Genomic DNA, 23,645 nt, shown 5'->3' with positions numbered 1-23,645 from the left:
TATTTGTGCACTGATGTAACTATTTTAAGGGGCAAGTGTTTTAATATACTTTGCATATTAGTGAATTGTAAAAAAGCCCAACCAGGGACGGGAGTTGAAAATGAGCTCTTGCTATAAACTCTGTCTGCATCACATCAGCTGCAATGTTCATGTTGTAACTGTGTCTGATTGAATTGTCCCTGTCAAATAAATATATAAATAAATAAAGTTGGGTCTAATGACTGAGACACCTGATCTGTAAGATAAAGTCATTTCTGTTCAGACTCAACACTTCAATAAACCTGTGGAACCTTATTTTGGACTCGGCTTCTTTCGAGAGAAAGCACCCACAAATAAAATGTGCACATTCACATATTTGTATTTGTGTTTATTGAATCATCCACAGTCTCCGTCTGTTCGTCCGTCTGTTCCTCCGTCTGTTCCTCCGTCTGTTCCTCCGTCTGTTCCTCCGTCTGTTCCTCCGTCTGTTCCTCCGTCTGTTCGTCCGTCTGTTCCTCCGTCTGTTCCTCCGTCTGTTCGTCCGTCTGTTCGTCCGTCTGTTCCTCCGTCTGTTCCTCCGTCTGTTCCTCCGTCTGTTCCTCCGTCTGTTCGTCCGTATAAATATATTTAAATGTTGTGGTCGTGGAGCTCAGTTCTACACAGCTCCGTTCAGATACAGAGACAGAAACTTGTGGAAAGTCTGTGGGTTGAATCCTTCCAATCCAGCGGCGACCTGCAAAAAAACAACAAACTGAGAAAAGTTCTGCAGACGACAGACTGTGGCACTACATGAGAGTCTATGGTGAATCATGACATTTTCTCCTGTAAAAACTCCAAACACTAAATGTAAAATGTGACAGAGCTGCTCCAGGCTGAAGGTCGCCGGTTCAAATCCTGCTCTCGACATCATGGGTCAGACTGAGATGATTTTTGACACAAATCACAAACACATTAATTCTGTTCAGCCTCAGAGCCGCAGTCAGAAAGTTCAGGGGCGTTTCTCAAATTAAATAAAGTCAGTGCACACCCTGTGAGGTCAAAGGTCACACGTACTTCACTTATATTTACAGACTTTATACTTATCGTCTACTTTGGGCTGCAGCTTTCTCTTTATTTACACAAACCCAGTGAGAAACTCTGACTCTCTTTTTTATGGGCACCGTGTTTAAATAAATCTACAGGTCCATATAAAACAATTCTAATAATGATAATAATAATAATCAATAATCCAATGATTCTTTTAGCAGTTTAATTGAACACAGAGTTCTTTTTATTGTCCACAAAGATTTTGTAAATATATTTTTAACCAAATAAAGGTTGAATTATGGCGACTGAAGTTTTCTAGACAGAGAATATTTGCAAAGTAAGTGTATTATTAAGTGTAATTATTTCTATTTTTACTACTTTCTACATTTTATAAACACAGAAAACATCAAATATATGAAGTGAGAAATATGGAATTATGTCGCAGAGAAAAAAAAGTCAAATGTCTCTTATTTTTAAGTGATTTACCTTTTTTTTTTTGGCTACATAATTCCATATATCTCACCTCATATATTTGATGTTTTCTGTACCTGTTTATTTGTGTAAATAAAAAAGTACCTGTACTTCTTTCTTCTTGATGAGCGGTCGCACTTTTGCGTATTCGTACAGCTCCTGATCCTTGTCCATCCAAACCTGAAGAAACAAACAGGACTCACTTTACTTTAAATCATTTTCCAGGATGTTTTGATGTAATCACAGAATCTACAAACACATGAGCCTCTTTTATACAGTGTTTATAATAATAATGATGTAGCTCAAGTCCGTACGTCTAAATGAACGACACAGACTGTTTTTCTGTGGTGTAGATGACTGTTCTTTCTCCACATGTGAACGGTTCTGGTCAGACTTTGTGCTTTAAAAGTAGAATAAAAGTGATAAAAGTGTCTATATGTGACAGCTCATCTAAACAGGAGAGAAGACGACGTGTGTGAGGGGATCGTCCTCCACCACAGACTGAATAAAGACGTCACTGAGTCTGACGTCTCCACAGCTTCAGCTCCTGATGAAGCTCATCCAGGCCAGAGCAGGTGTAGAGTCTAACCTGGAGCAGAGTTTTATAAAGTCGAGTATCACAGCAACCAAAGAGCCAATCAGGAGTGAGGATGTTGAAGGTCACGCCCACACTTCTGGTTTAGCACTGTCAATCAAACCTGTTGCTAACGCTAACAGGAGCGACCTCGGGGAAAGAAGGACCTGATTTGTCTGTTATTAATGTTCAGATCTTGATTTACAGACACAATAGTGAAATAAAAACCCCAGGATCATGTAGAGGGTTAATACGAACATTTAAGACCAGAATGACAGAGAGGGGGGACAGTTTTTCAGTGTAAAGTGAATTAGAGCCAGAGTCAATGGAGCTGAAGCCAAAAAGAGGTGCAATTTCCTACATTTCCTGCAGTTAAAAAAACAAAAAACTGCTCCAACAGGTGGCAGTAAACGTATCTATTAATTTGATACGCAACAATACAGCAAAGCAAAGTGTGACGAAATATAAACATTTTCCACGATGTTTGGTCTTTCTACTCATTTTCCGTGCGTTTTGCCGATTATTTTCCAGGTTTTTGAGAATTTCCATGAGAACTCTGATAAAGAAGATTCAAATACAAACAGAAACTACGGCCGCAGAGAGAAGAGGAGCCCGGATTCGTCGCTACTGAACCACGACAAAAAGGCAGAGAGAGAGGTTTTTTGTCATCTTTTCTGAGCATTTTGAAGAAGTTTTAGATGTAAAATTTAGAATTAGCAGAAGACAAAGTTTAAATCTGTCAACTGGACAAATTGTTGTGGGAGTGAAGAGGTTTGTCTGCACATCCAAGCCGCGGCTTGGATGTGCAGACAAACCTCTTCACTCCAACAACGTCAGATTTAAACCACATTATCACCAGCGTGTTTATATCATTTCATGTCTGACCAGGTTCTTCACGCCGCCGTCCTCCGATAAATCTGTGGTGTTGAGCTGGAAAACCAGGAAGTGGAAGTAGCGTCCGTTGGTGCCCACAGCCTGGACCACGACCGGGCGCTCCAGCAGGCCCCGGGGCTCCAGCTGCAACGACAACAAACAGTTTAACGGAGAGTCGATGGAGCAGAAGCACAAACAGGCCAAGGATTAGATAAAACTCACTGTTTCTAAGTGAACTGCTTTAGAATAAGAAAGAAAAGAGTAATTATGTGGCCACAGTAATAATAATAATAATAATAATAATAATAACAGTTGAAAAAAAAGTCTTTTTCTATAGTGTATATAAACGTTTGCGTTCTAGACTAAACTTTTCATGTTTCAGGCCCATGAGTGTTCAGAAAGTTTTGTTTATGACATTAAAAAACTGTAAAATGAATGAATTCATAAATAGGTGCGTTTGATTCTGTTTTTATTCAGTTCTGCTTAAACATTCGTGGCAGTGGATATTATTTCTTCAGATTTGTAAAATGGCCTAATCTTTATTAAATGTGTTGAACGGCTCTGTCTGTGTGTGTGTGTTGTGTGTGTTGTGTGTCGTGTGTGTGTGTTGTGTGTGTTGTGTGCCGTGTGTGTTGTGTGCCGTGTGTGTGTGTTGTGTGTGTTGTGTGCCGTGTGTGTGTGTTGTGTGTGTTGTGTGCCGTGTGTGTGTGTTGTGTGTGTTGTGTGTGTTGTGTGCCGTGTGTGTTGTGTGCCGTGTGTGTGTGTTGTGTGTGTTGTGTGCCGTGTGTGTGTGTTGTGTGTGTTGTGTGTGTTGTGTGCCGTGTGTGTGTGTTGTGTGTGTTGTGTGTGTTGTGTGTGCATGTGGCGTGTGCATGTGCTGACCCCGTACTGCAGATGCGCCCGTGCCAAGGCGTTCCCGAAGGCGAACATGACCATCTTGGCTCTGAACTGTTCCGGCCGTAGAGAACAGCGTGAGCTCTTCTGGTCGTGGAAGAAGAGTGTGTGAGCGTGAGGAAACGGGAAACCCTCCCTGAAACCTGCAAAGAAGAAACACAGAAAGAAACACCAGTTTGAAGAGTTCAGTTTAACTGTGTGTGTGTGTGGGGGGGGTCCTGTGGGGGGGTGTGTGTGTGCGCGCTGTGTGTGCGGGGTGGGTGTGGGTGTGTGTGTGTGTGTGTGTGTGTGTGTCATTTTAACACTGGACTTTATGCAGAACCATTAAATCAGTGTAACTTTGTTCTTCAGAAACAGACTTTGTGGCGTTGAGCTTTTCTTTGTCCCTGAGATGTTTCGTCTTTGAGCTTTAAATTGGAGACAGATATTTGTTCAAACTTCAGTGTCCAGCAGAGGGCGACGTTTGGCTTTTAGTTTTTAAACAATCGGCCGTGAAAAAGAAACATATTGGTCAAGCTCTAATTTAAAGGTGCACTATGTAACTTTTCTGGTGGAGGGTCGTACTGGAGAGTAGCAGGTACTGCCATCAGGTCAGGTTACGGGTCAGATCTGTGGAGGAGTGACTCTGCTCACAGTTAGAATGTTTGATACATTTAAAGTTGTAATGTAGAACATTCCAGGCAAAGAAAAAAATAACATCCCCATGACGACGAGCAGACGACAGACCCCCATCAGAAAAGTTACACAGCACATCTTTAATAAAACAAACAGTCTTTGCCCATGTTGGTCACCAATCTATTTTATAAATTATATTTTTCAGTTATAGACAGAAACATTTACCCCAACAATAGTAAATAAATTATAATAAAAGTATATTATGTAGTAAAAAATAAAGTAAAGCATAAAAATAAAAACATATTACAAATATATCGTGTCATAAATATTGTATATTACTCTTACTCAGTTTAAGTCTCGGCTCAAAACTCATCTTTTCTCCGTGTCTTTTAATCCTGTGTAGATAGAATGTGTTGGTACTTGCTCTGTTATTGTATTTTATGCTCTTTTGTATAATGTAACTATACCTCATTGTGTTTTATGTGTTTAGTTATTTTATGTGAAGCTCTTTGGTCAGCTCAGGTTGTTTTTAAATGTGATGTATAAATAAACTTGAATTGAATATTAAAGTCAATGTTATATGGATATATGGAATTACGTAGTACAGAAAAAAGTGAAATAACTTAATATTTTTCAGCAAAGCCGTCGGAGACTTTCAGGATTTGAGGATCTGAATCTTCAAAATATATAAATAAATAATAAAATTGAATTTCCTACTGTGAGGATTTGTCTTGTGTTTATAAAATGTAGAAAGAAGAAAAAACACAGAGTGAGAGGATGTGACCTTTGACTGGTGCTGTATTTGTAACATATATATTTAAATGTATTTGTAACATATTTAAATGTATTTGTAACATATTTAAATGTATTTGTAACATATATATTTAAATGTATTTGTAACATATTTAAATGTATTTGTAACATATTTAAATGTATTTGTAACATATATATTAAATGTATTTGTAACATATATATTAAATGTATTTGTAACATATATATTTAAATGTATTTGTAACATATATATTAAATGTATTTGTAACATATATATTAAATGTATTTGTAACATATATATTAAATGTATTTGTAACATATATATTTAAATGTATTTGTAACATATATATTAAATGTATTTGTAACATATATATTTAAATGTATTTGTAACATATATATTAAATGTATTTGTAACATATATATTTAAATGTATTTGTAACATATTTAAATGTATTTGTAACATATATATTAAATGTATTTGTAACATATATATTAAATGTATTTGTAACATATATATTTAAATGTATTTGTAACATATATATTAAATGTATTTGTAACATATATATTTAAATGTATTTGTAACATATATATTAAATGTATTTGTAACATATATATTTAAATGTATTTGTAACATATATATTAAATGTATTTGTAACATATTTAAATGTATTTGTAACATATTTAAATGTATTTGTAACATATATATTAAATGTATTTGTAACATATATATATTAAATGTATTTGTAACATATATATTTAAATGTATTTGTAACATATATATTTAAATGTATTTGTAACATATATATTTAAATGTATTTGTAACATATATATTTAAATGTATTTGTAACATATATATTAAATGTATTTGTAACATATATATTAAATGTTTGTACTTTGTTAGATCAGAGTTCTGGACTGAAGGACGTTACCTGTGCAGTTCTTGAGGAGGTGGTAGACGTCGACTTGCTGCAGGTCGATGGTGGGGGACACGGGGTAGAACGAGTCCAGGATGAGCTCTCTGGTGCCCTCTACGTCCTGAGGCTCACACTGCGGCGGCAGAGGGTCCATGCTGGTGACCAGGAGACCGTTCAGCCCCCGGATCTGGAACAGGTCGTCTCCTGAAAACACGTCACAGACGCACAAAAACAAAAACATGCTTTAAATGTAGTTTTTTTGGACTGAAAAGTTACAAAGTGGGTCTTTAAGCCTCTGTTTGCTATTTCAAGGTTAAAACTTCCATTACAAAGAAACATTCGACTTTTATAAGAGCGACTGAGGAGGAACCTCTTTTCCACGTCGCTGCCAGAGAGTGCTGCTCCGCGAGGATCCGTCGTCCAAGCGCCGGGTGAGAGGGGAGCAGCCCGGCGCACAGGTGGAGCAGGTTCTGAAGAAGGACTTTACTGGAGACAAGACAGAGGACGAGTCTTTAGATCAGAGACAAAACTAAACAGAGGACGAGTCTTTACATCAGAGACAAAAGAGAGGACGAGTCTTTACATCAGAGGCAAAACAGAGGACGAGTCTTTACATCAGAGACAAAAGAGAGGACGAGTCTTTACATCGACAGAGACAAAACTAAATTAAAGCCGCAAGCCGTCATCGAGGACTCCTCACGGGTCGGGCTTGACACTCGGTCGACCCGGCGCTCACTGAGGACGGCGCTCACCGAGGACGGCGCTCACCGAGGACGGCGCTCACCGAGGACGGCGCTCACCGAGGACGGCGCTGACGTGCCTCTTGTCTCTGTGTTATTGTGGCTTTGGGCTGCACTTGTCACTAAATAAAGTCGCTGACGCGCTTCATCGTCATGGCAACACCGTGCAAAATATGACTTTGACCCTGGGACTTTTTAGATCTGTCACTCTGCCAAATTTCATGTTCTTCAATGAAACTAATAGTTGTTTTATTAGTTTAAATTTAAGAAAACTCTGAAATTTTTCCATTAGGATTTTCACATCGTCACGGCAACACAGTGAAAAACACCATATGGTTCATTTTGATTTTTTTGATCAGGACGACACGAAGAGCCAAATTTCACTTTATTTAGATACTCATTTTTTTCTCATAAATGGGATTTTGGGATCAGTTCTGTTAGAATAAAACTGGCGCCTTCACAAATCACCAACACGGTTAAAAATACAACATGGTTTTCACAAACAGGACTTTTGTGTTGCCAATATTTATAAAAAGTATTGACCGTATATGTTCTGAGTACTACAGTATTCTGCAGTACACTGTGTGGTACCTGTATCGTTCCTGCACAGGTTTGGGCTCAGTCGTGTCCCAGAAGCGAGCGTGTTTTATGGCGTTCTTTACTCGCTCGTCCTGATCCGGGATCTGATTGGCCAGACCCTGAGCCAATGAGAGCAGCCGAGGAGGCAGAGCATCGATGAGTTTGGTTTTGGTCAACCACAAGGCCTGAGGAACACCTGGAAACACAACAACGAGATTTAGGATTAAGGCACAAAAAGATTCACTTGAGGGGGCAAAACTGTTTAAAGCTTTTTTTTTTAAAGGTATTACTTGGAAAAAACAACACCTCATTATATTTAAGATTTTGCTAAACATTTCACATGTTTTTCCCCAGTTTAGACATTTTTTAGGTTTAAAATTTTACTTCCTGGTTGAAAATGATGACCTCACGCTGGGGAATCCCATAACTGTGACTTAAAAACAATGAAACTAAGAACAGACTGAGCCACAACTCCAGTGTGAACAGAAATTATTATGTGACAGATAAAAATATAAGAAAACACATTTATTTTTAAAAGTCAATGTTTAAACTATAAAAAACTTTATCCATCAGATTAGTCAAATTTAAGGGAAAATGTCATATGCACTTTAATTTGATTATTTTAATTTGATGTTTAGTTTCATAGTCTTGAACATTTCTATAAAACAGTTTCCAAAGAAATGAATTCAAAACTCAAGTCTGTCTTTTTGTTATTTTTACGATTTAATTAGCAAATACTGGTGAGAAGTAAAGTATTTCATTGGAAAAACACTGGTCTAAAAAGAATCTAAAAACAAACTGTGGCACAGTCTCTTTCAGATGGAGCTTTGGCAGCTCTTCATTTTTTATGTAAAATAAGACACAATGTTTTGTCTGAGGAAACAGTGGGACTTTAAAACGAACTGCATCCAGTCAAACTGTGACTTTGATTTGATAAAGACTGTGCAGAAGTTAAATCTGTAACTGGACAAAATGTTTTAGACTGAAGACGTTTCACTGCTCGTCCAAGACATTTATTCAGTTCTGCTCAGATTCCTGCTGGACACTGCCTTATATCTGTCTGAAGGGGGCGCTAACGACACTGAAACTGGAAACAGCTTTTGTCTCAGTGTAGTGAACAGTGAACTGGAGAAACTAAACACTCCATAAGAGAATGAATCAACACGAGAGAGAACAGCTCAGGACCACAGTCTGCTCAACACGAGAGAGAGCAGCTCAGGACCACAGTCTGCTCAACACGAGAGAGAGCAGCTCAGGACCACAGTCTGCTCAACACGAGAGAGAGCAGCTCAGGACCACAGTCTGCTGTTCATCTCACACACACTGACCACAACTTTGAACAGAGGGAGGGTCAGATCTGAGCCACAGAAAAGAAATGGTTTGAGGAGAGTTAAAGAGAGAGAATCCTTCCTGAAACAGGAATGGAGACATAATAATGATCTCTCACAGATCTATGATTCCACCCTTAGACCCAAAGCAAACAAATACAAAGAGAACAATAGCAGGGCCGTTAAGGCTGAAACTGAAGACAACAGCTGTTTTCAGTTTCAGTGTCGTTAGACAGATATAAGGCAGTGTCCAGCAGGAATCTGACCAAAACTGAAGCAGCATCTTGGACGAGGAGAGAAACGTCTTCACTCTACAACAATTTGTCCAGTGACAGATTGAAATGTCGGCTTTTGTTCTGGACCAGCCCTGGACGGCTGAGGGACACAGACACTGAGCAGGCCGAGTTTATGCAGTTTTTTGTATTTTAGTATTTGGTCCTGTGGTGTTTGTAGTATTTGTTCCTGTAGTATTTGGCGTAGTATTAGTAGTATTTGTTCCTGTATATGCTGTGTACCTTCCAGCACGTTGGTCCTCTGGTGGATGACGTAGCAGGGCTGGTCTCTGCGCATGCGCATGTCGCACCGCGGGGGGCTGCGGTATCTGTGCGGGTCTTTATAGTCTCTCTCCCACCGCGGGCTCTGCGGGGCGGCCAGCCCCGGGACATAGTGCATCCTGTCGGCGTAAGTGATCCTCTCCAGGCCCGGGATGTGCACCTTCTCCCGGGGCACTTTAGTAGGAGGAGCCCGGGCTGCGAGGCTGCGATGGAGGCTGAAGTGTCTCCTGGGGCTGAGGTGTCCCCGGGCTCGTCCCTGTCCTGTCAGCGGCCTCGCCTCTGCCAACAGCCCGGCTCTAGTCCACCCTCCGCCCGCAGCTCTCAGGCACCGCGCCGCCTCTGGAATCATGTCTCTGAGTCAAATTATACAGTTTGTGTTCAACGACAGCGTGACCCGAACCAGAAAACATCAGGAGGCCGCCATGTTGTTTCTTCTTCACAGAGTCCAGAGTGAAGAGCTGCTCTACTGCCCCCTGCTGTCCAGAGTGAAGAGCTGCTCTACTGCCCCCTGCTGTCTCTATGTGGCCATAAACTATATAAAAGTAAAACTAAACGCTCTGTATGTGGCTCATGTGAGCGCAGTTTGGCGGGTTCTTACATAACATCACTAGATGCTGTTTACTAAGTGTCCTGGTGGTGCTGGGTTGTTGTTTGTGTTGTGGAGTTTATTTCATTTTTAATGCTCTGAACCTTGTCATTAAAGAAAACTGCAAACTTATTGCACTTAGATGTGGAAATTAGTTCTAACGGCAGCAGAGCTGGAGGTTTGTTAATCTGTTTACTGCTGCAAACAGGACACGAGAGTTGTTACTGTAACTTCCAATAATGTCAAAAATACCTCTCCCTTGTTCATAAACTGTGGTTGTACATGTGCATCTTTTCTCTGTAAATTATATATCACAGATTAAAGTTGGTGGAGTTTGATCTATCCATTATCACGTAATTATAATGATCTAAATAAACATAGTTTGTGACATTCATGGATTTTAAACTGCTGGAAAAAATGGCATGAGACCAATCATTCCCTTTTTATTGCACAATAATTAGATTCATAGACTCAAATTGAACGTGTTAAAATATGAACAAAAGCTTCACAACAAGCATTTAACTTGATCAAACTATTAACATAATAACCTCATGAGGGAAATGTGTCATTCATCTAAATTCTTTCCTGAAATACTACATGCTAGTTCCACTCACAAGAACTCTGTGGCAGAAACTACACAGAAAATACTCCGTAAAGTCATTTTAGATGAGTTTATGTGTCTTTCACGCGCTGTTTAATATTATTTTAATGTTAATTGTTCAGAATAACAGTAGGGCACATTTTCCTATGAGTCCTTCAACAAAATAAGTCCGTGTAGCAGCAAAAGCGGAAAGTAAAACCAGTTCCGCAAGAAAAAATAGATCCTTTCCAAGCCAGAGTACTCTATATTCACAATAAAACATGTTTGTAAACTACATTTATAAAAAGAATAAACTACCCTTAATGAAACTATTTAATATTATAAATTATATAAATGCATCTTTTAAAGCATATTCGTATATTTATGCACTTATATTTCTGGAACGCAAACTATCGTAGCGCTGCATCTTCCCCTCACACGATCTTTACCGGCGCCAAAACATTAGACACTGGGAACATTTCTCTCCGTCATTTTTTCTCATTTTTCGCTGTAAAATTGTTCAAACCTGACTTTTTGAACCCACCATGAGGCGAACAAGAAGTGCAAGAAATAAGAGCCAGAGCAGTTTGCCTCAGAGTGGTGAAGGCGAGTCCAAAACAGGTCAGTTTGAGTCTGGTGTTAAAACCAGGAACCGCGTGACGTCACGAGGAGGGGTCACGTGGGAGAGGGACATGTCCAGGCTGTTTGGACAAAGAGAAAATAAAACAATAATAACAACGTGTTTAGTTTATTTAAAAATACTGGACAGAATGTGTTTCAGAACTAATCCAAGAGTTTGTTTAAGTGGCATTAGTCTCATGGATTTACTTTGTTATTGCAGAGTGAGCCCTGGTTCATCTGAATCTTAAACATATTTTTGTGTTTGTTTTACCTCATACATTATATTTATTTAATCAATCATACTCATGAGTCATACAGTATTTGCTACATAAATATTCAGTAAATGTTTGAGATGGAGGCAGTGGCTGGTGTTTGGATCATAGACCACAGTGTTGTGTTGTGTTGTGTTGTGTTGTGTTGTGTTGTGTGGTGTTGTGTGGTGTGGTGTGGTGTGGTGTGGTGTGGTGTGGTGTGGTGTTGTGTTGTGTTGTGTTGTGTTGTGTTGTGTTGTGTTGTGTTGTGTTGTGTTGTGTTGTGTTGTGTTGTGTTGTGTTGTGTTGTGTTGTGTTGTGTTGTGTTGTGTCTGTGACTGGAGAACTTCTATAATTTCTCACAATATTAAACATTGCCCCTTATGAATCATTATGTGCATTTTCATTTAAATTGTAAATACTGTATTTATTATATTCACACTTGGGATGAGACTTGTACTTTTTTAATGCACTTTAATAAGAATAAACATGAACTGTCTGCCTTTTGTCTATTTGAGGTGTTTTTACACAAAACAGTAGATTTCTGTTGTGATTGTATTTATTGTCTCGCAGTATTGATTACTGTTTATGATACAGTTCTGATATTTCCTTGTTTAAATGTGTATTTGTCAGTGTGGCAGTGGACGGGGGACGGGGGCCAGTGGGAGTCGTATCCAGAGTCCGTGTGCACAGAGCTGGACTCTGCTCTGGCTTCAGGAAAAACATCCTTCACTCTGAGTCTGGAGTCTGGGAAAGAATATGACATCGACCTGAAAAAGATGGTTCAAATCAACCCGGTCACGAAATACAAGAGAAAGATCCGCTCCCACACTGTAAAGACAGGTGCGTGTCGACTTTATCGACTTTATTGATCCTGTGTCTTTGTATAAACTCATTCTTTTCTACAACTTTTCTGCATAAATAGTAGTTTTTGGATGAACTTCTATATTATCTGAAACTGACCCCCGTGAGCTTTAATCCATGTTCTAATGCTCCTCCTCAAAAACAGATCTGGAGTTGTTTTTAACACTTTATTATTCGTCTGTAACATCTCCAAAGCTGAAAATGCTCTGTTACACCTTGTGATGTCATCAAGTGGTAGTTTTCATGTTAACTCCTCCTTTTACCTTTTGTTCAGTCGAGATAAGAGACAACTCCAGGACTGAAATGATCCAAATGATTCTAGTGAAGGTGGAGTTTAAAAACACAGCGGAGCACTTCCTGTATTACAACATGATGACATCACAAGGTGGAACAGAGTGTTTTCAGTTTGAGAGAAGAACTCAGCCTAAATCTGCAGGTTTGTGTGTTAAACATGTGAATGAAACAAAACACAACTCCAGGTCTGTGTGTGACGAGGAAACGACACTAGAACAGATCAGAGAAAAGAGGAATATAGGCCGTTTTAATAATAAATAAAATAGTCAGCGATTCTTTTATCAGTCGATTAATCAAGATGATTCTGAAGAACCGCAGCCCTCGTGACACGTGGATCTAACATGTAACCTCTGTACGATTTAACATGTAAAACAGTCTGGACATTAAAACATTATTATGTCTTTATTTTCAGAAAACATAAATGAAGAATTGGAAATTTGTGCTGCTGCGATGAACGGAAACAACACAGAAAATAAACAAGAAGAAGAAACAGAGGAAGAACCAGCTTCAAAGAAACGCAGAGGACAAAACAGAAGCCAAACCAAAACTAAGACTGTCCCCAAAGAAGAAATCAAAGTAGAAGGTAGAACTAGAGTTAAACATTATGGTACTAGTCAAAGTCAGAGGCAGAGCTGCAGATAAACACGATGGAACTGATCAGTCCATCCAGCAGTTTTTTCTCTCACTTCAGTTATTTGTCCACAAACCTGTGAATCTAAGACTTTGTCCAAATATGACTCAGATGAAGCTGCAGCAGCTTGACTGGAATTTCCCCACAGCAGGGGAGGCATATCTCATCTTATCTCATCTTATCTCATCTTATCTCATTTTATCTCATCTTATCTCATCTTATCTCATTTTATCTCATTTTATCTCATTTTATCTCATCTTATCTCATCTTATCTCATTTTATCTCATTTTATCTCATCTTATCTCATCTTATCTCATCTTATCTCATCTTATCTCATCTTATCTCATCTTATCTCATTTTATCTCATCTTATCTCATTTTATCTCATCTTATCTCATCTTATCTCATTTTATCTCATTTTATCTCATCTTATCTCATCTTATCTCATCTTATCTCATTTTATCTCATTTTATCTCATTTTATCTCATTTTATCTCATTTTTATCTCATCTTATCTCATTTTATCTCATTTTATCTCATCTTATCTCATTTTATCTCATCTTATCTCATTTTATCTCATCTTATCTCATCTTATCTCGTTTTATCTCATCATATCTCGTTTTATCTCATCATATCTCATTTTATCTCATTTTATCTCATTTTATCTCATCTTATCTCATTTTATCTCATTTTTATCTCATCTTATCTCATTTTATCTCATTTTATCTCATCTTATCTCGTCTTATCTCATTTTATCTCATCTTATCTCATCTTATCTCGTTTTATCTCATCATATCTCATTTTATCTCATCTTATCTCATCTTATCTCATTTTATCTCATCTTATCTCATTTTATCTCATCTTATCTCATCTTATCTCATCTTATCTCATTTTATCTCATCTTATCTCATCTTATCTCATCTTATCTCATTTTATCTCATCTTATCTCATTTTATCTCATCTTATCTCATTTTATCTCATTTTATCTCATCTTATCTCATCTTATCTCATTTTATCTCATCTTATCTCATTTTATCTCATTTTATCTCATCTTATCTCATCTTATCTCATTTTATCTCATCTTATCTCATTTTATCTCATTTTATCTCATTTTTATCTCATCTTATCTCATTTTATCTCATTTTATCTCATCTTATCTCATCTTATCTCATTTTATCTCATCTTATCTCATTTTATCTCATTTTATCTCATCTTATCTCATCTTATCTCATTTTATCTCATCTTATCTCATTTTATCTCATCTTATCTCATTTTATCTCATTTTATCTCATCTTATCTCATCTTACCTCATCGAGGACGTGATGGTGGAGTGTGTTTATGTCTGTGTGTGTTTACTGCTCTGCTCTTACGTCATGTCTGGAGCGTGTTCTTGGACGTGTTAACGATCATTCCATCAATCAATTAGATGATAATTCTAATCATTGATTAGTTGAGATGAATTGATTCACTTGCTGCAGCTTCAGTCGAAGGTAAAGACTTTATTATAACAGGATTTACACTTAAACCCAAAATATTTGTGCTCCAGAAAAATCAGTTTTGTGCTAAAGGCCGAGCATAAGAATGTTTTTAGTTTATTTGTAACTGAATAAATAACATAGCAGAGAAGTTTAATGCCATATCAGGGAACATTCCTGGCAAAACAAAAGCATCTCCATAAAAACAAGCAGATAGTGAATCTTCCACCTAAAAGGTGACACAGTGAATCTTTAAATGTGCTCTTGGACACAGCCTTTATGATGTTTTTAGTTGTAACGTTTCATCTTTTATTGAGCAGAAACGGTGAAGACGGTGGTGATGAAGGGCAAGGCTCCGGTCGACACTGAATGTAAAGCCAAACTCGGAAAGGTACAGTTAAAATTACTTTTTTAGAAAATTAAAAAAAGAAAGAAAGAAAACATCCAGAAGTTTTTTTTTTTATTTTGCCTTATAAATTAAAGGCACTGACCTGATTTTTAGTCTTAAAAATAATAAAAACAAGTTCATTTTAAACAGTTCAGAGGTTCAGTTCCTCCTCACTCACCTCATGCTTTTAGAACATCCTGATTATTCACCACGATGAGTTTATAAGAGCAGGTCATAACTATCAGAGACCAGAGTTTTACTGTTAGGGTAATGCTAACAACAACTAGCATGCTAACACACACATCCTGATTCTCTGACAGTTTAACTATTTATATACAGACAGTTCACAGTTTAAACATGAAACACATGAGGAACACGACCTTTAAGTTTGTTTACAGTTTGTGTTTGTTTACAGTTTGTGTTTGTTTACAGTTTGTGTTTGTTTACAGTTTGTGTTTGTTTACAGTTTGTGTTTGTTTACAGTTTGTGTTTGTTTGTTTATAGTTTGTGTTTGTTTACAGTTTGTGTTTGTTTGTTTATAGTTTGTTTACAGTTTGTGTTTGTTTGTTTACAGTTTGTGTTTGTTTACAGTTTGTTTGTTTTCTCTTCAGGCTCATGTTTACTCTGAAGGGAAAGATGTTTATGACGTCATGTTAAATCAGGTCAGTAGAGTGTGTCCCTCTCACCAGGAGGTTGTGAGTTTGACTCCTGACTGGAGTTTGCATGTTCTGCCTGTGTGACTGTGGCACAGTGGTTATCCTCTCTGCTCCCTCTCACCAGGAGGTTGTGGGTTTGTGCTTATTTTCAGACAAATCTCCAGTTCAACAATAATAAGTTCTACCTGATTCAGCTGCTGGAGGACGATGTGTCCCAGTCGTTCAGTGTGTGGATGAGGTGGGGTCGAGGTAACACTTTATAATGACACAATCTTATGACCAAAACATTTCCTTTAGTTTCACTTTTGAATCTGTTTTAGTTGGAAAAGTGGGTCAGAACAGCCTGACGTCGTGCGGAGGAGACCTGCTCAAAGCTAAAGACGTCTTCAAGAAAAAGTGAGATCATTTAAACCTTAATATTTCATGTTTTTAGTCAGAACTTAAACGTTTTCTGATGTTTTTACTTCAGATTCCTCGATAAAACCAAAAACAACTGGGAGAACAGAGAGTTTTTTGAGAAAGTGCCTGGGAAATATGACCTCGTGTTTATGGACTACAGCACCGGCGATAAGGTCAGAAGACTTTTAATATTATTGTTTAAAGGGGCACTGTGGAACTTTTCTAGTGCTGAATTTACCAGATAAACCCTGACCTATAAAGTACACGTAGTCAAATAAATACTGTATATATAAACAGATTAATTTAATGCCGTATTGTGAAGCAGTGGCATCCATTTTGAGCGTCTTAAAGTTCTGTTCCTAATCTCAGGTGGAGAATAAGACGGAGCCGGACGCGGCGGCGGTGAAGAAACCGTCGACGTTGGACGGTAAAGTTCAGTCTCTGCTGGAGCTGATCTGTGACCTCAGGGCGATGGAGGAGTGTGTCCTCGAGATGAAGTTTGACACTCGTAAAGCTCCTCTCGGTCAGTGCATGTTTATGTTGTTACTTTGTTTGGAATGTTCCACAGTATGGCATTTAACTGGTCTGTTTCCATGGAGACACTCACCAGGCCAAGTTACACGTCAGATCTGTGAATCCTCCTGATGTAACCTGCACATTGTGACTTTTATATTGGTTTGGACGAGAGGAAACACACAGCACTGGAGAGAGACGGGGCCTTTCAGACGACACACACGTTTAACACTTTATTATTCGTCTGTAACATCTACAAAGCTCAAAACGCTCTGTTCCACCTTGTGATGTCATCAAGTGGTAGTTTTCTCTTTAACTCCTCCTTTTACCTTTAGTTCAGTCGAGATAAGAGACAACTCCAGGACTGAAATGATCCAGATGATTCTAGTGAAGGTGGAGTTTAAAAACACAGTGGAGCACTTCCTGTATCACCACATGATGACATCACAAGGTGGAACAGAGTGTTTTCAGTTATAAATCTGCAGGTTTGTGTGTTAAACATGTGAGAATGACACAAAACACAACTCCAGGTCTGAGATGAGGAAACAGGCCTTTTTAAAGTGACTCGTTCTTTCCTGAGTCGGACATTTTAAAATTCAAATTAAATGTAAAATATTTTAAATTCATTTGTTTTTCAGGTAAACTGACCACGGAGCAGATTCGGGCTGGATACGCCGCGCTGAAGAAAATCGAGGAGTGTTTGAAAAGAAAAGGAGGGAGTCGCGAGCTCCTGGAGGCCTGTAACCAGTTCTACACTCGCATCCCTCATGACTTTGGGTCAGGAAAATATTTATATTTATTATTTATATTTATTAAAGTTGTGCAGGTTTTTAGAGAAACTGTGTGTCCTGTGTTTTATAGAGAAATCTGCTGTAGTTCAGACGTCTGCAAACTCAAGTACATGCGATTCTTGTATTAGTTCTTCACTTCATGTTTCAGTCAGACTTTTTAAACACAAACCTCTTTAGTTTTTTACCAAAATGCTGCAGCTCCTTAAACAGTGAACACAAAAGAATCTGCGACTAAAATGTTCAAACTGTTTCAGGCTAAAGCCGCCGCCCGTCATCCGCACAGAGCAGGAACTGAAGGAGAAGATTGAACTTTTAGAGGTGAAACAACATTAAAGCAGCATTACGTAACTTTTCTCTTTTCCACAGTAGGATGACATCACTCTGGGAGGGTTGTATATGTATGTCTATGGCAGAATGCTTAGCAGTTATCACAGTGACACAAACGCACACATTAGTAAACACAAAAGTGTTTTTAAATGGACTGAAACTCACAACATGAGTTTAAAGAGACAAGTTCAGAGTCTGAGGTCAGTCTGAGGTCAGTCTGGGGTCAGTCTGGGGTCAGTCTGAGGTCAGTCTGGGGTCAGTTTGAGGTCAGTCTGGGGTCAGTCTGGGGTCAGTCTGGGGTCAGCCTGAGGTCAGTCTGGGGTCAGTCTGGGGTCAGTCTGAGGTCAGCCTGAGGTCAGCCTGGGGTCAGTCTGAGGTCAGTCTGGGGTCAGCCTGGGGTCAGTCTGTGGCCAGTCTGAGGTCAGTCTGGGGTCAGTCTGAGGTCAGCCTGAGGTCAGTCTGGGGTCAGTCTGAGGTCAGTCTGGGGTCAGCCTGGGGTCAGTCTGAGGTCAGCCTGGGGTCAGTCTGTGGCCAGTCTGAGGTCAGTCTCTGGTTAGTCTGGGGTCAGTCTGAGGTCAGTCTGAGGTCAGCCTGGGGTCAGCCTGAGGTCAGCCTGGGGTCAGTCTGAGGTCAGTCTGAGGTCAGCCTGAGGTCAGCCTGGGGTCAGTCTGGGGTCAGTCTGAGGTCAGTCTGGGGTCAGTCTGAGGTCAGTCTGAGGTCAGTCTGGGGTCAGCCTGGGGTCAGTCTGAGGTCAGCCTGGGGTCAGTCTGTGGCCAGTCTGAGGTCAGTCTCTGGTTAGTCTGGGGTCAGTCTGAGGTCAGTCTGAGGTCAGCCTGGGGTCAGCCTGAGGTCAGCCTGGGGTCAGTCTGAGGTCAGCCTGAGGTCAGCCTGGGGTCAGTCTGGGGTCAGTCTGAGGTCAGCCTGAGGTCAGCCTGGGGTCAGTCTGGGGTCAGCCTGAGGTCAGCCTGGGGTCAGTCTGGGGTCAGTCTGGGGTCAGTCTGAGGTCAGTCTGAGGTCAGCCTGAGGTCAGTCTGGGGTCAGTCTGAGGTCAGTCTGGGGTCAGCCTGAGGTCAGTCTGTGAGTGACTCACTGAAAAACTGTTGGCTAATGTTAATGTTAATGCTAATGCTAGCTTGTGACTGTAGTTACTTGAGAGTGATTTGTTTAACGGCACAAATCGCCGGTTGTTGTTCAGATAAATCTGATGTTTCTGGTCAGATTCTGTTCAGACAAAACTCAGATTAAAGTCAAACAAAGCCTCAGACAGAGCAGTGCCTCCAGTTAGCATCACACCCCCAGGGAATGTGGATGACATCAGCTGTATGAATCCCATACTGTGGAGCATTTATTTTATTTAAATCACAGACAGTGCTCAGGCCGTTTATGAGGAAAGTTCCGTAGTGCTCTTTAAGCTGATCTGAAGAATGAGCTTTGATTGACTCTGTGTTATTTTTTATTGTAAAGCCGCCGTGTTTGTTTTGACCTCACCGTGTTTGTTTTGACCTCGCCGTGTTTGTTTTGACCTCGCCGTGTTTGTTTTGACCTCGCCGTGTTTGTTTTGACCTCGCCGTGTTTGTTTTGACCTCATATTAAACGACGTCTGTCCTGACGCCTTTACCCTCGTCTGTGTCTCAGGCTCTGAGTGACATCCACATCGCCGTGACGATGGTTCAGTCCAGTGAAGACGGAGACGAGCATCCACTGGACCGACAGTACAGGTCTCTGTGCTGCGCTCTGCAGCCGCTGGACCACAACGCTCACGAGTATCAGGTCAGAGACACGAGTATCAGGTCAGAGACTCACGAGTATCAGGCCAGAGACTCGCGAGTATCAGGCCAGAGACTCGCGAGTATCAGGCCAGAGACTCGCGAGTATCAGGCCAGAGACTCATCACTACAAGGTCAGAGGTCAGGTCAAAATTAAAAAGAGGGTGTGTCCAAAACTTTCCCTGGTTTTAGATCAATTTGAATTAACAACATGATTTCTATTAACTTAAATGCCAGAATAATGAGAAGGACTTTTTTAGACTATTTTTTCTCATTTTTTCAAAGTCAGAAGTTTACACACAGTGAGATTATTATGACTTTAAACAGTTGAGTAGAACTCATAGGTTTATTGACCTGTGACCTGTGACCTGTGACCTCTGCTGCAAGTCACAAAACAGATGCATCAGGAGGAAAGAACTTTATGTGGAAAAACTGAAGCAACATTTCAACACATCAGCAGGAAGTTAAAGCAACAAATGTGTCTTCAAATGGACAATGACCTGAAGGATAACAAAGTGACTTAAGGATAACAAAGTCAGTGTTTTGGAGTGTCCATCACAAAGTCCTGATCTCAGTCCTGTTGAAAATGTATGAACAGACCTGAAAAGGCCTGTGCGAGTGAGACGGACACAAACTGGACTCAGTTACACCAGTTCTGTCTGGACGAATGGGACAAAACTCCAGACAACTATTGTGAGAAGTTTGTGGAAGGAAATCAAAACATTTGACCCAAGTCACACAGTTTAAAGACAATGGGACAAATACTAATGAAATGTGTGTAAACTTCTGACTTTGAAAAAAAGCATGAAGAAAAAAAATACTACTCTTATTATTCTGGCATTTAACAAATAGAAGTAAATGTGTTAATTGTGATTAACCTAAAACAGTAAAAGTTTAGTCTGATTTCATGTCAGACAGAGAGACTAAAGCCTTTGAGTCTTTTTCTCTCGTGTATCTAAACGTTTGGTGTGAACTGTGTCTTTAGGTGATCGAGCGTTACCTGCAGACGACTCACGCCTCCACACACAGAGACTACGTCATGACGGTGGAGGACATTTTCACTGTAGATCGACGAGGAGAGAGCGAGAACTTCCTCAAAGACCTTCACAACAGGTTTAGTGTCTCATATAAACGAGTGTCGTTCATTTAAACATAGAAAAACACTTCAGTCTGTTTTATTTTGCGTGTTTGTTGTACAGACACAGCCTCATTAAAGTCATGTATGTTTTGTTAACGTGTACATTTAAACCTGTTCTTCTTCCGTAGGACTCTGCTGTGGCACGGCTCTCGTTTGTCTAATTGGGTCGGGATTCTCAGTCAGGGGCTTAGGATCGCTCCGCCCGAAGCCCCCGTCACTGGATATATGGTATTTGGACTTTAAACATATAAAAAGAGAGTTTGCATTAAAATATTTGTCATTTATTTCCTTCAGTTTGGTAAAGGGATCTACTTCGCCGATATGTCGTCCAAAAGTGCAAACTACTGCTTTGCCAATCAGCAGAATAATGTGGGACTGCTGCTGCTGTGTGAGGTGAGTTTGTGCTTTAGGTCATTTCAAAAGGTTAATCGCCTTTAGTCGATTAATCGGTGGATGAGTCTCAGTCGAGCAAAGTTTGTGGATGAATCGTGTGTTTTGGACGATGAGGATTTCTCTGAGACGACAGAAGTGACAGTATGTTTTTTTATCTGTAAAAAGATTAAACTCATGATTCACAAGCTTAATCTGTCTTTATATAAAACATATATCTACATAAATAATAGTTTTTGCATAAGCGCCTCCTGCAGGTGGAGTCGTGTGAGTGCAGTTTGGGTCAGATACACAGATACAGAATAGTTTTACCACGCCCCCTGATACTCCCGCTCTATGACCCGTCTCCTCCTCAGGTTGCCCTGGGCGACAGTAACGAGCTGTTTGATGCTGATTATGAAGCGGATAAACTTCCTCCAGGAAAACACAGCACCAAAGGCCTGGGCCGGACCGAACCGGACCCCAAGAACACGGTCACACTGTGAGTATCAGAGCGGTCACACTGTGGTATCAGAGCGGTCACATGTGAGTGTCAGAGCGGTCACGCTGTGGTATCAGAGCGGTCACACTGTGAGTATCAGAGCGGTCACACTGTGAGTATCAGAGCGGTCACACTGTGAGTGTCAGAGCGGTCACACTGTGGTATCAGAGCGGTCACACTGTGAGTGTCAGAGCGGTCACACTGTGGTATCAGAGCGGTCACACTGTGAGTATCAGAGCGGTCACACTGTGAGTATCAGAGCGGTCACATGTGAGTATCAGAGCGGTCACACTGTGGTATCAGAGCGGTCACACTGTGAGTATCAGAGCGGTCACATGTGAGTATCAGAGCGGTCACACTGAGTATCAGAGCGGTCACATGTGAGTATCAGAGCGGTCACACTGTGGTATCAGAGCGGTCACACTGTGAGTGTCAGAGCGGTCACACTGTGAGTATCAGAGCGGTCACACTGTGAGTATCAGAGCGGTCACACTGTGAGTATCAGAGCGGTCACACTGTGGTATCAGAGCAGTCACACTGTGGTATCAGAGCAGTCACACTGTGGTATCAGAGCGGTCACACTGTATCAGAGCGGTCACACTGTGGTATCAGAGCGGTCACACTGTGGTATCAGAGCGGTCACACTGTGGTATCAGAGCGGTCACATGTGAGTATCAGAGCGGTCACACTGTGACTATCAGAGCGGTCACACTGTGAGTATCAGAGCGGTCACACTGTGGTATCAGAGCGGTCACACTGTGGTATCAGAGCGGTCACACTGTGGTATCAGAGCGGTCACACTGTGGTATCAGAGCGGTCACACTGTATCAGAGCGGTCACACTGTGGTATCAGAGCGGTCACACTGTGGTATCAGAGCGGTCACATGTGAGTATCAGAGCATGTCCATCTCCAAAGCTCAAAATGCTCTGTTCCACCTTGTGATGTCATCAAGTGGTAGTTTTCTCTTTAACTCCTCCTTTTACCTTTAGTTCAGTCGAGATAAGAGACAACTCCAGGACTGAAATGATCCAGATGATTCTAGTGAAGGTGGAGTTTAAAAACACAGTGGAGCACTTCCTGTATCACCACATGATGACATCACAAGGTGGAACAGAGTGTTTTCAGTTTTTGAGACGAGCTGAATGTTTAACTCGTCTCCAGGTCTGTCTGTGATGACATAGATCAGAAAACAGTGTCTCACCTGAGCTCAGTCCTGCACAGATCAGGAGGAATGTGTTTGGAAACGTGAGGAATCATTTCAGACGACTCTGGTTCTGTTTTTCACAGTAAAAATCCAAATCCTTTAAGACGCTGTAAATATAAATGTGTCTGTTCTTGTTAAAATGTGGAACAAATCGTCTTTATCGTTTGTTTCTCCTCAGAGACGGGGCGACTGTCCCCATGGGTCCAGGCGTCTCCTCTGCAGCGGTGAACCCCACAGGATACTCTCTGCTTTATAACGAGTTTGTGGTTTATGACCCGGCTCAGGCCAGAATGAGGTACCTGCTGCGTGTCAGGTTCAGCTACGCCTCCCTGTGGTGAGACTGGGAACTGCAGCTCAAATAAGAGAGCGTTTGAAATGAACATAACTCTACAGAAACGTTTACGATACGACAAAACCTAATGTCATTTTATCAGTTCATTGTAGAAGCAGAACATTTTGCACTATTCTCAAACATTACACTTTTTAAACTGTGTCTGTAGATTTAAATGTTTCTTGTAAAACCGTAAAAGGTTAAAAACATCATGTGTAAATCTGCACTACAGAACTCTGTGTCACGCCTTTATCTGTGTTTTAAAATGAAGATGTTTGTTCAAGTCTTTTGTTGCCATGGCCTTAAAAACAGTTAATAAAAGAGAAAACATAAAACAGTTTTAGATTCTGTGTTGAATAAGTCGTCACAATTTCAACGTGTTTGTAATATTTATTATGTAAAATCTCATTTAGAGCAAGTACAAAAAACAGTATGTAAATAGAAACAAAAATGTGAACAATATTTGAAAATGACGAAAGAAAAAGTGTCTGGTGTTTAGACGCTCCAGTGTAAAATGTGACGTTAAAGCTACAATCTGCAACATTTGATGTTTTCACCAGTAGATGGCAGCGGTGAGACCATGAGGACAGGCACAGGGACGATCTGGAGTTTGATCACGAGTATCATAGCAACCAAACAGCC

General features: G+C 40.2%; 2 protein-coding genes across 2 annotated transcripts; one reads left to right on the top strand and one right to left on the bottom strand.

Moving 5' to 3' along the window:
* Positions 1–348: 348 nt before the first annotated feature.
* mrpl37 (mitochondrial ribosomal protein L37) lies at positions 349–9,776 on the bottom strand. The gene is made up of 8 exons (XM_033982404.2): positions 9,280–9,776; positions 7,449–7,632; positions 6,488–6,603; positions 6,133–6,321; positions 3,806–3,960; positions 2,936–3,067; positions 1,582–1,656; positions 349–712 (listed from the first exon to the last, which is right to left on the bottom strand). The coding sequence occupies exons 1-8, from the start codon at positions 9,665–9,667 to the stop codon at positions 635–637; spliced, it is 1,317 nt and encodes a 438-aa protein (XP_033838295.1). The 5' UTR covers positions 9,668–9,776; the 3' UTR covers positions 349–634.
* A 1,151-nt stretch (positions 9,777–10,927) lies between these two features.
* parp2 (poly (ADP-ribose) polymerase 2) lies at positions 10,928–23,304 on the top strand. The gene is made up of 17 exons (XM_033983051.2): positions 10,928–11,105; positions 11,990–12,199; positions 12,927–13,097; positions 14,939–15,009; positions 15,618–15,668; positions 15,815–15,911; positions 15,983–16,058; positions 16,132–16,234; positions 16,431–16,584; positions 17,213–17,351; positions 17,620–17,683; positions 19,328–19,462; positions 20,444–20,571; positions 20,725–20,824; positions 20,891–20,989; positions 21,343–21,467; positions 22,851–23,304. The coding sequence occupies exons 1-17, from the start codon at positions 11,030–11,032 to the stop codon at positions 23,008–23,010; spliced, it is 1,959 nt and encodes a 652-aa protein (XP_033838942.1). The 5' UTR covers positions 10,928–11,029; the 3' UTR covers positions 23,011–23,304.
* Positions 23,305–23,645: the final 341 nt, after the last annotated feature.

This window comes from Periophthalmus magnuspinnatus, chromosome 17, assembly GCF_009829125.3.
Source record: "Periophthalmus magnuspinnatus isolate fPerMag1 chromosome 17, fPerMag1.2.pri, whole genome shotgun sequence".
Lineage (NCBI taxonomy): Eukaryota > Metazoa > Chordata > Actinopteri > Gobiiformes > Gobiidae > Periophthalmus > Periophthalmus magnuspinnatus.
The sequence above is the reverse complement of the archived record's forward strand: the minus strand, read 5'-3'. Positions and strand labels throughout refer to the sequence as shown.

Excerpts from the sequence above, each read along its gene's own strand:
- mrpl37 (XM_033982404.2), bottom strand. The coding sequence starts at position 9,667 with ATGATTCCAGAGGCGGCGCGGTGCCTGAGAGCTGCGGGCGGAGGGTGG. Across the intron at positions 7,633-9,279 it reads GAGGACCAACGTGCTGGAAG|GTGTTCCTCAGGCCTTGTGG; the intron begins GTACACAGCATA and ends TTGTGTTTCCAG. Across the intron at positions 6,322-6,487 it reads GGCAGCGACGTGGAAAAGAG|GAGACGACCTGTTCCAGATC; the intron begins GTTCCTCCTCAG and ends ACGTGTTTTCAG.
- parp2 (XM_033983051.2), top strand. The coding sequence starts at position 11,030 with ATGAGGCGAACAAGAAGTGCAAGAAATAAGAGCCAGAGCAGTTTGCCT. Across the intron at positions 16,059-16,131 it reads AAAGACGTCTTCAAGAAAAA|ATTCCTCGATAAAACCAAAA; the intron begins GTGAGATCATTT and ends TTTTTACTTCAG. Across the intron at positions 20,990-21,342 it reads GACTGCTGCTGCTGTGTGAG|GTTGCCCTGGGCGACAGTAA; the intron begins GTGAGTTTGTGC and ends TCTCCTCCTCAG.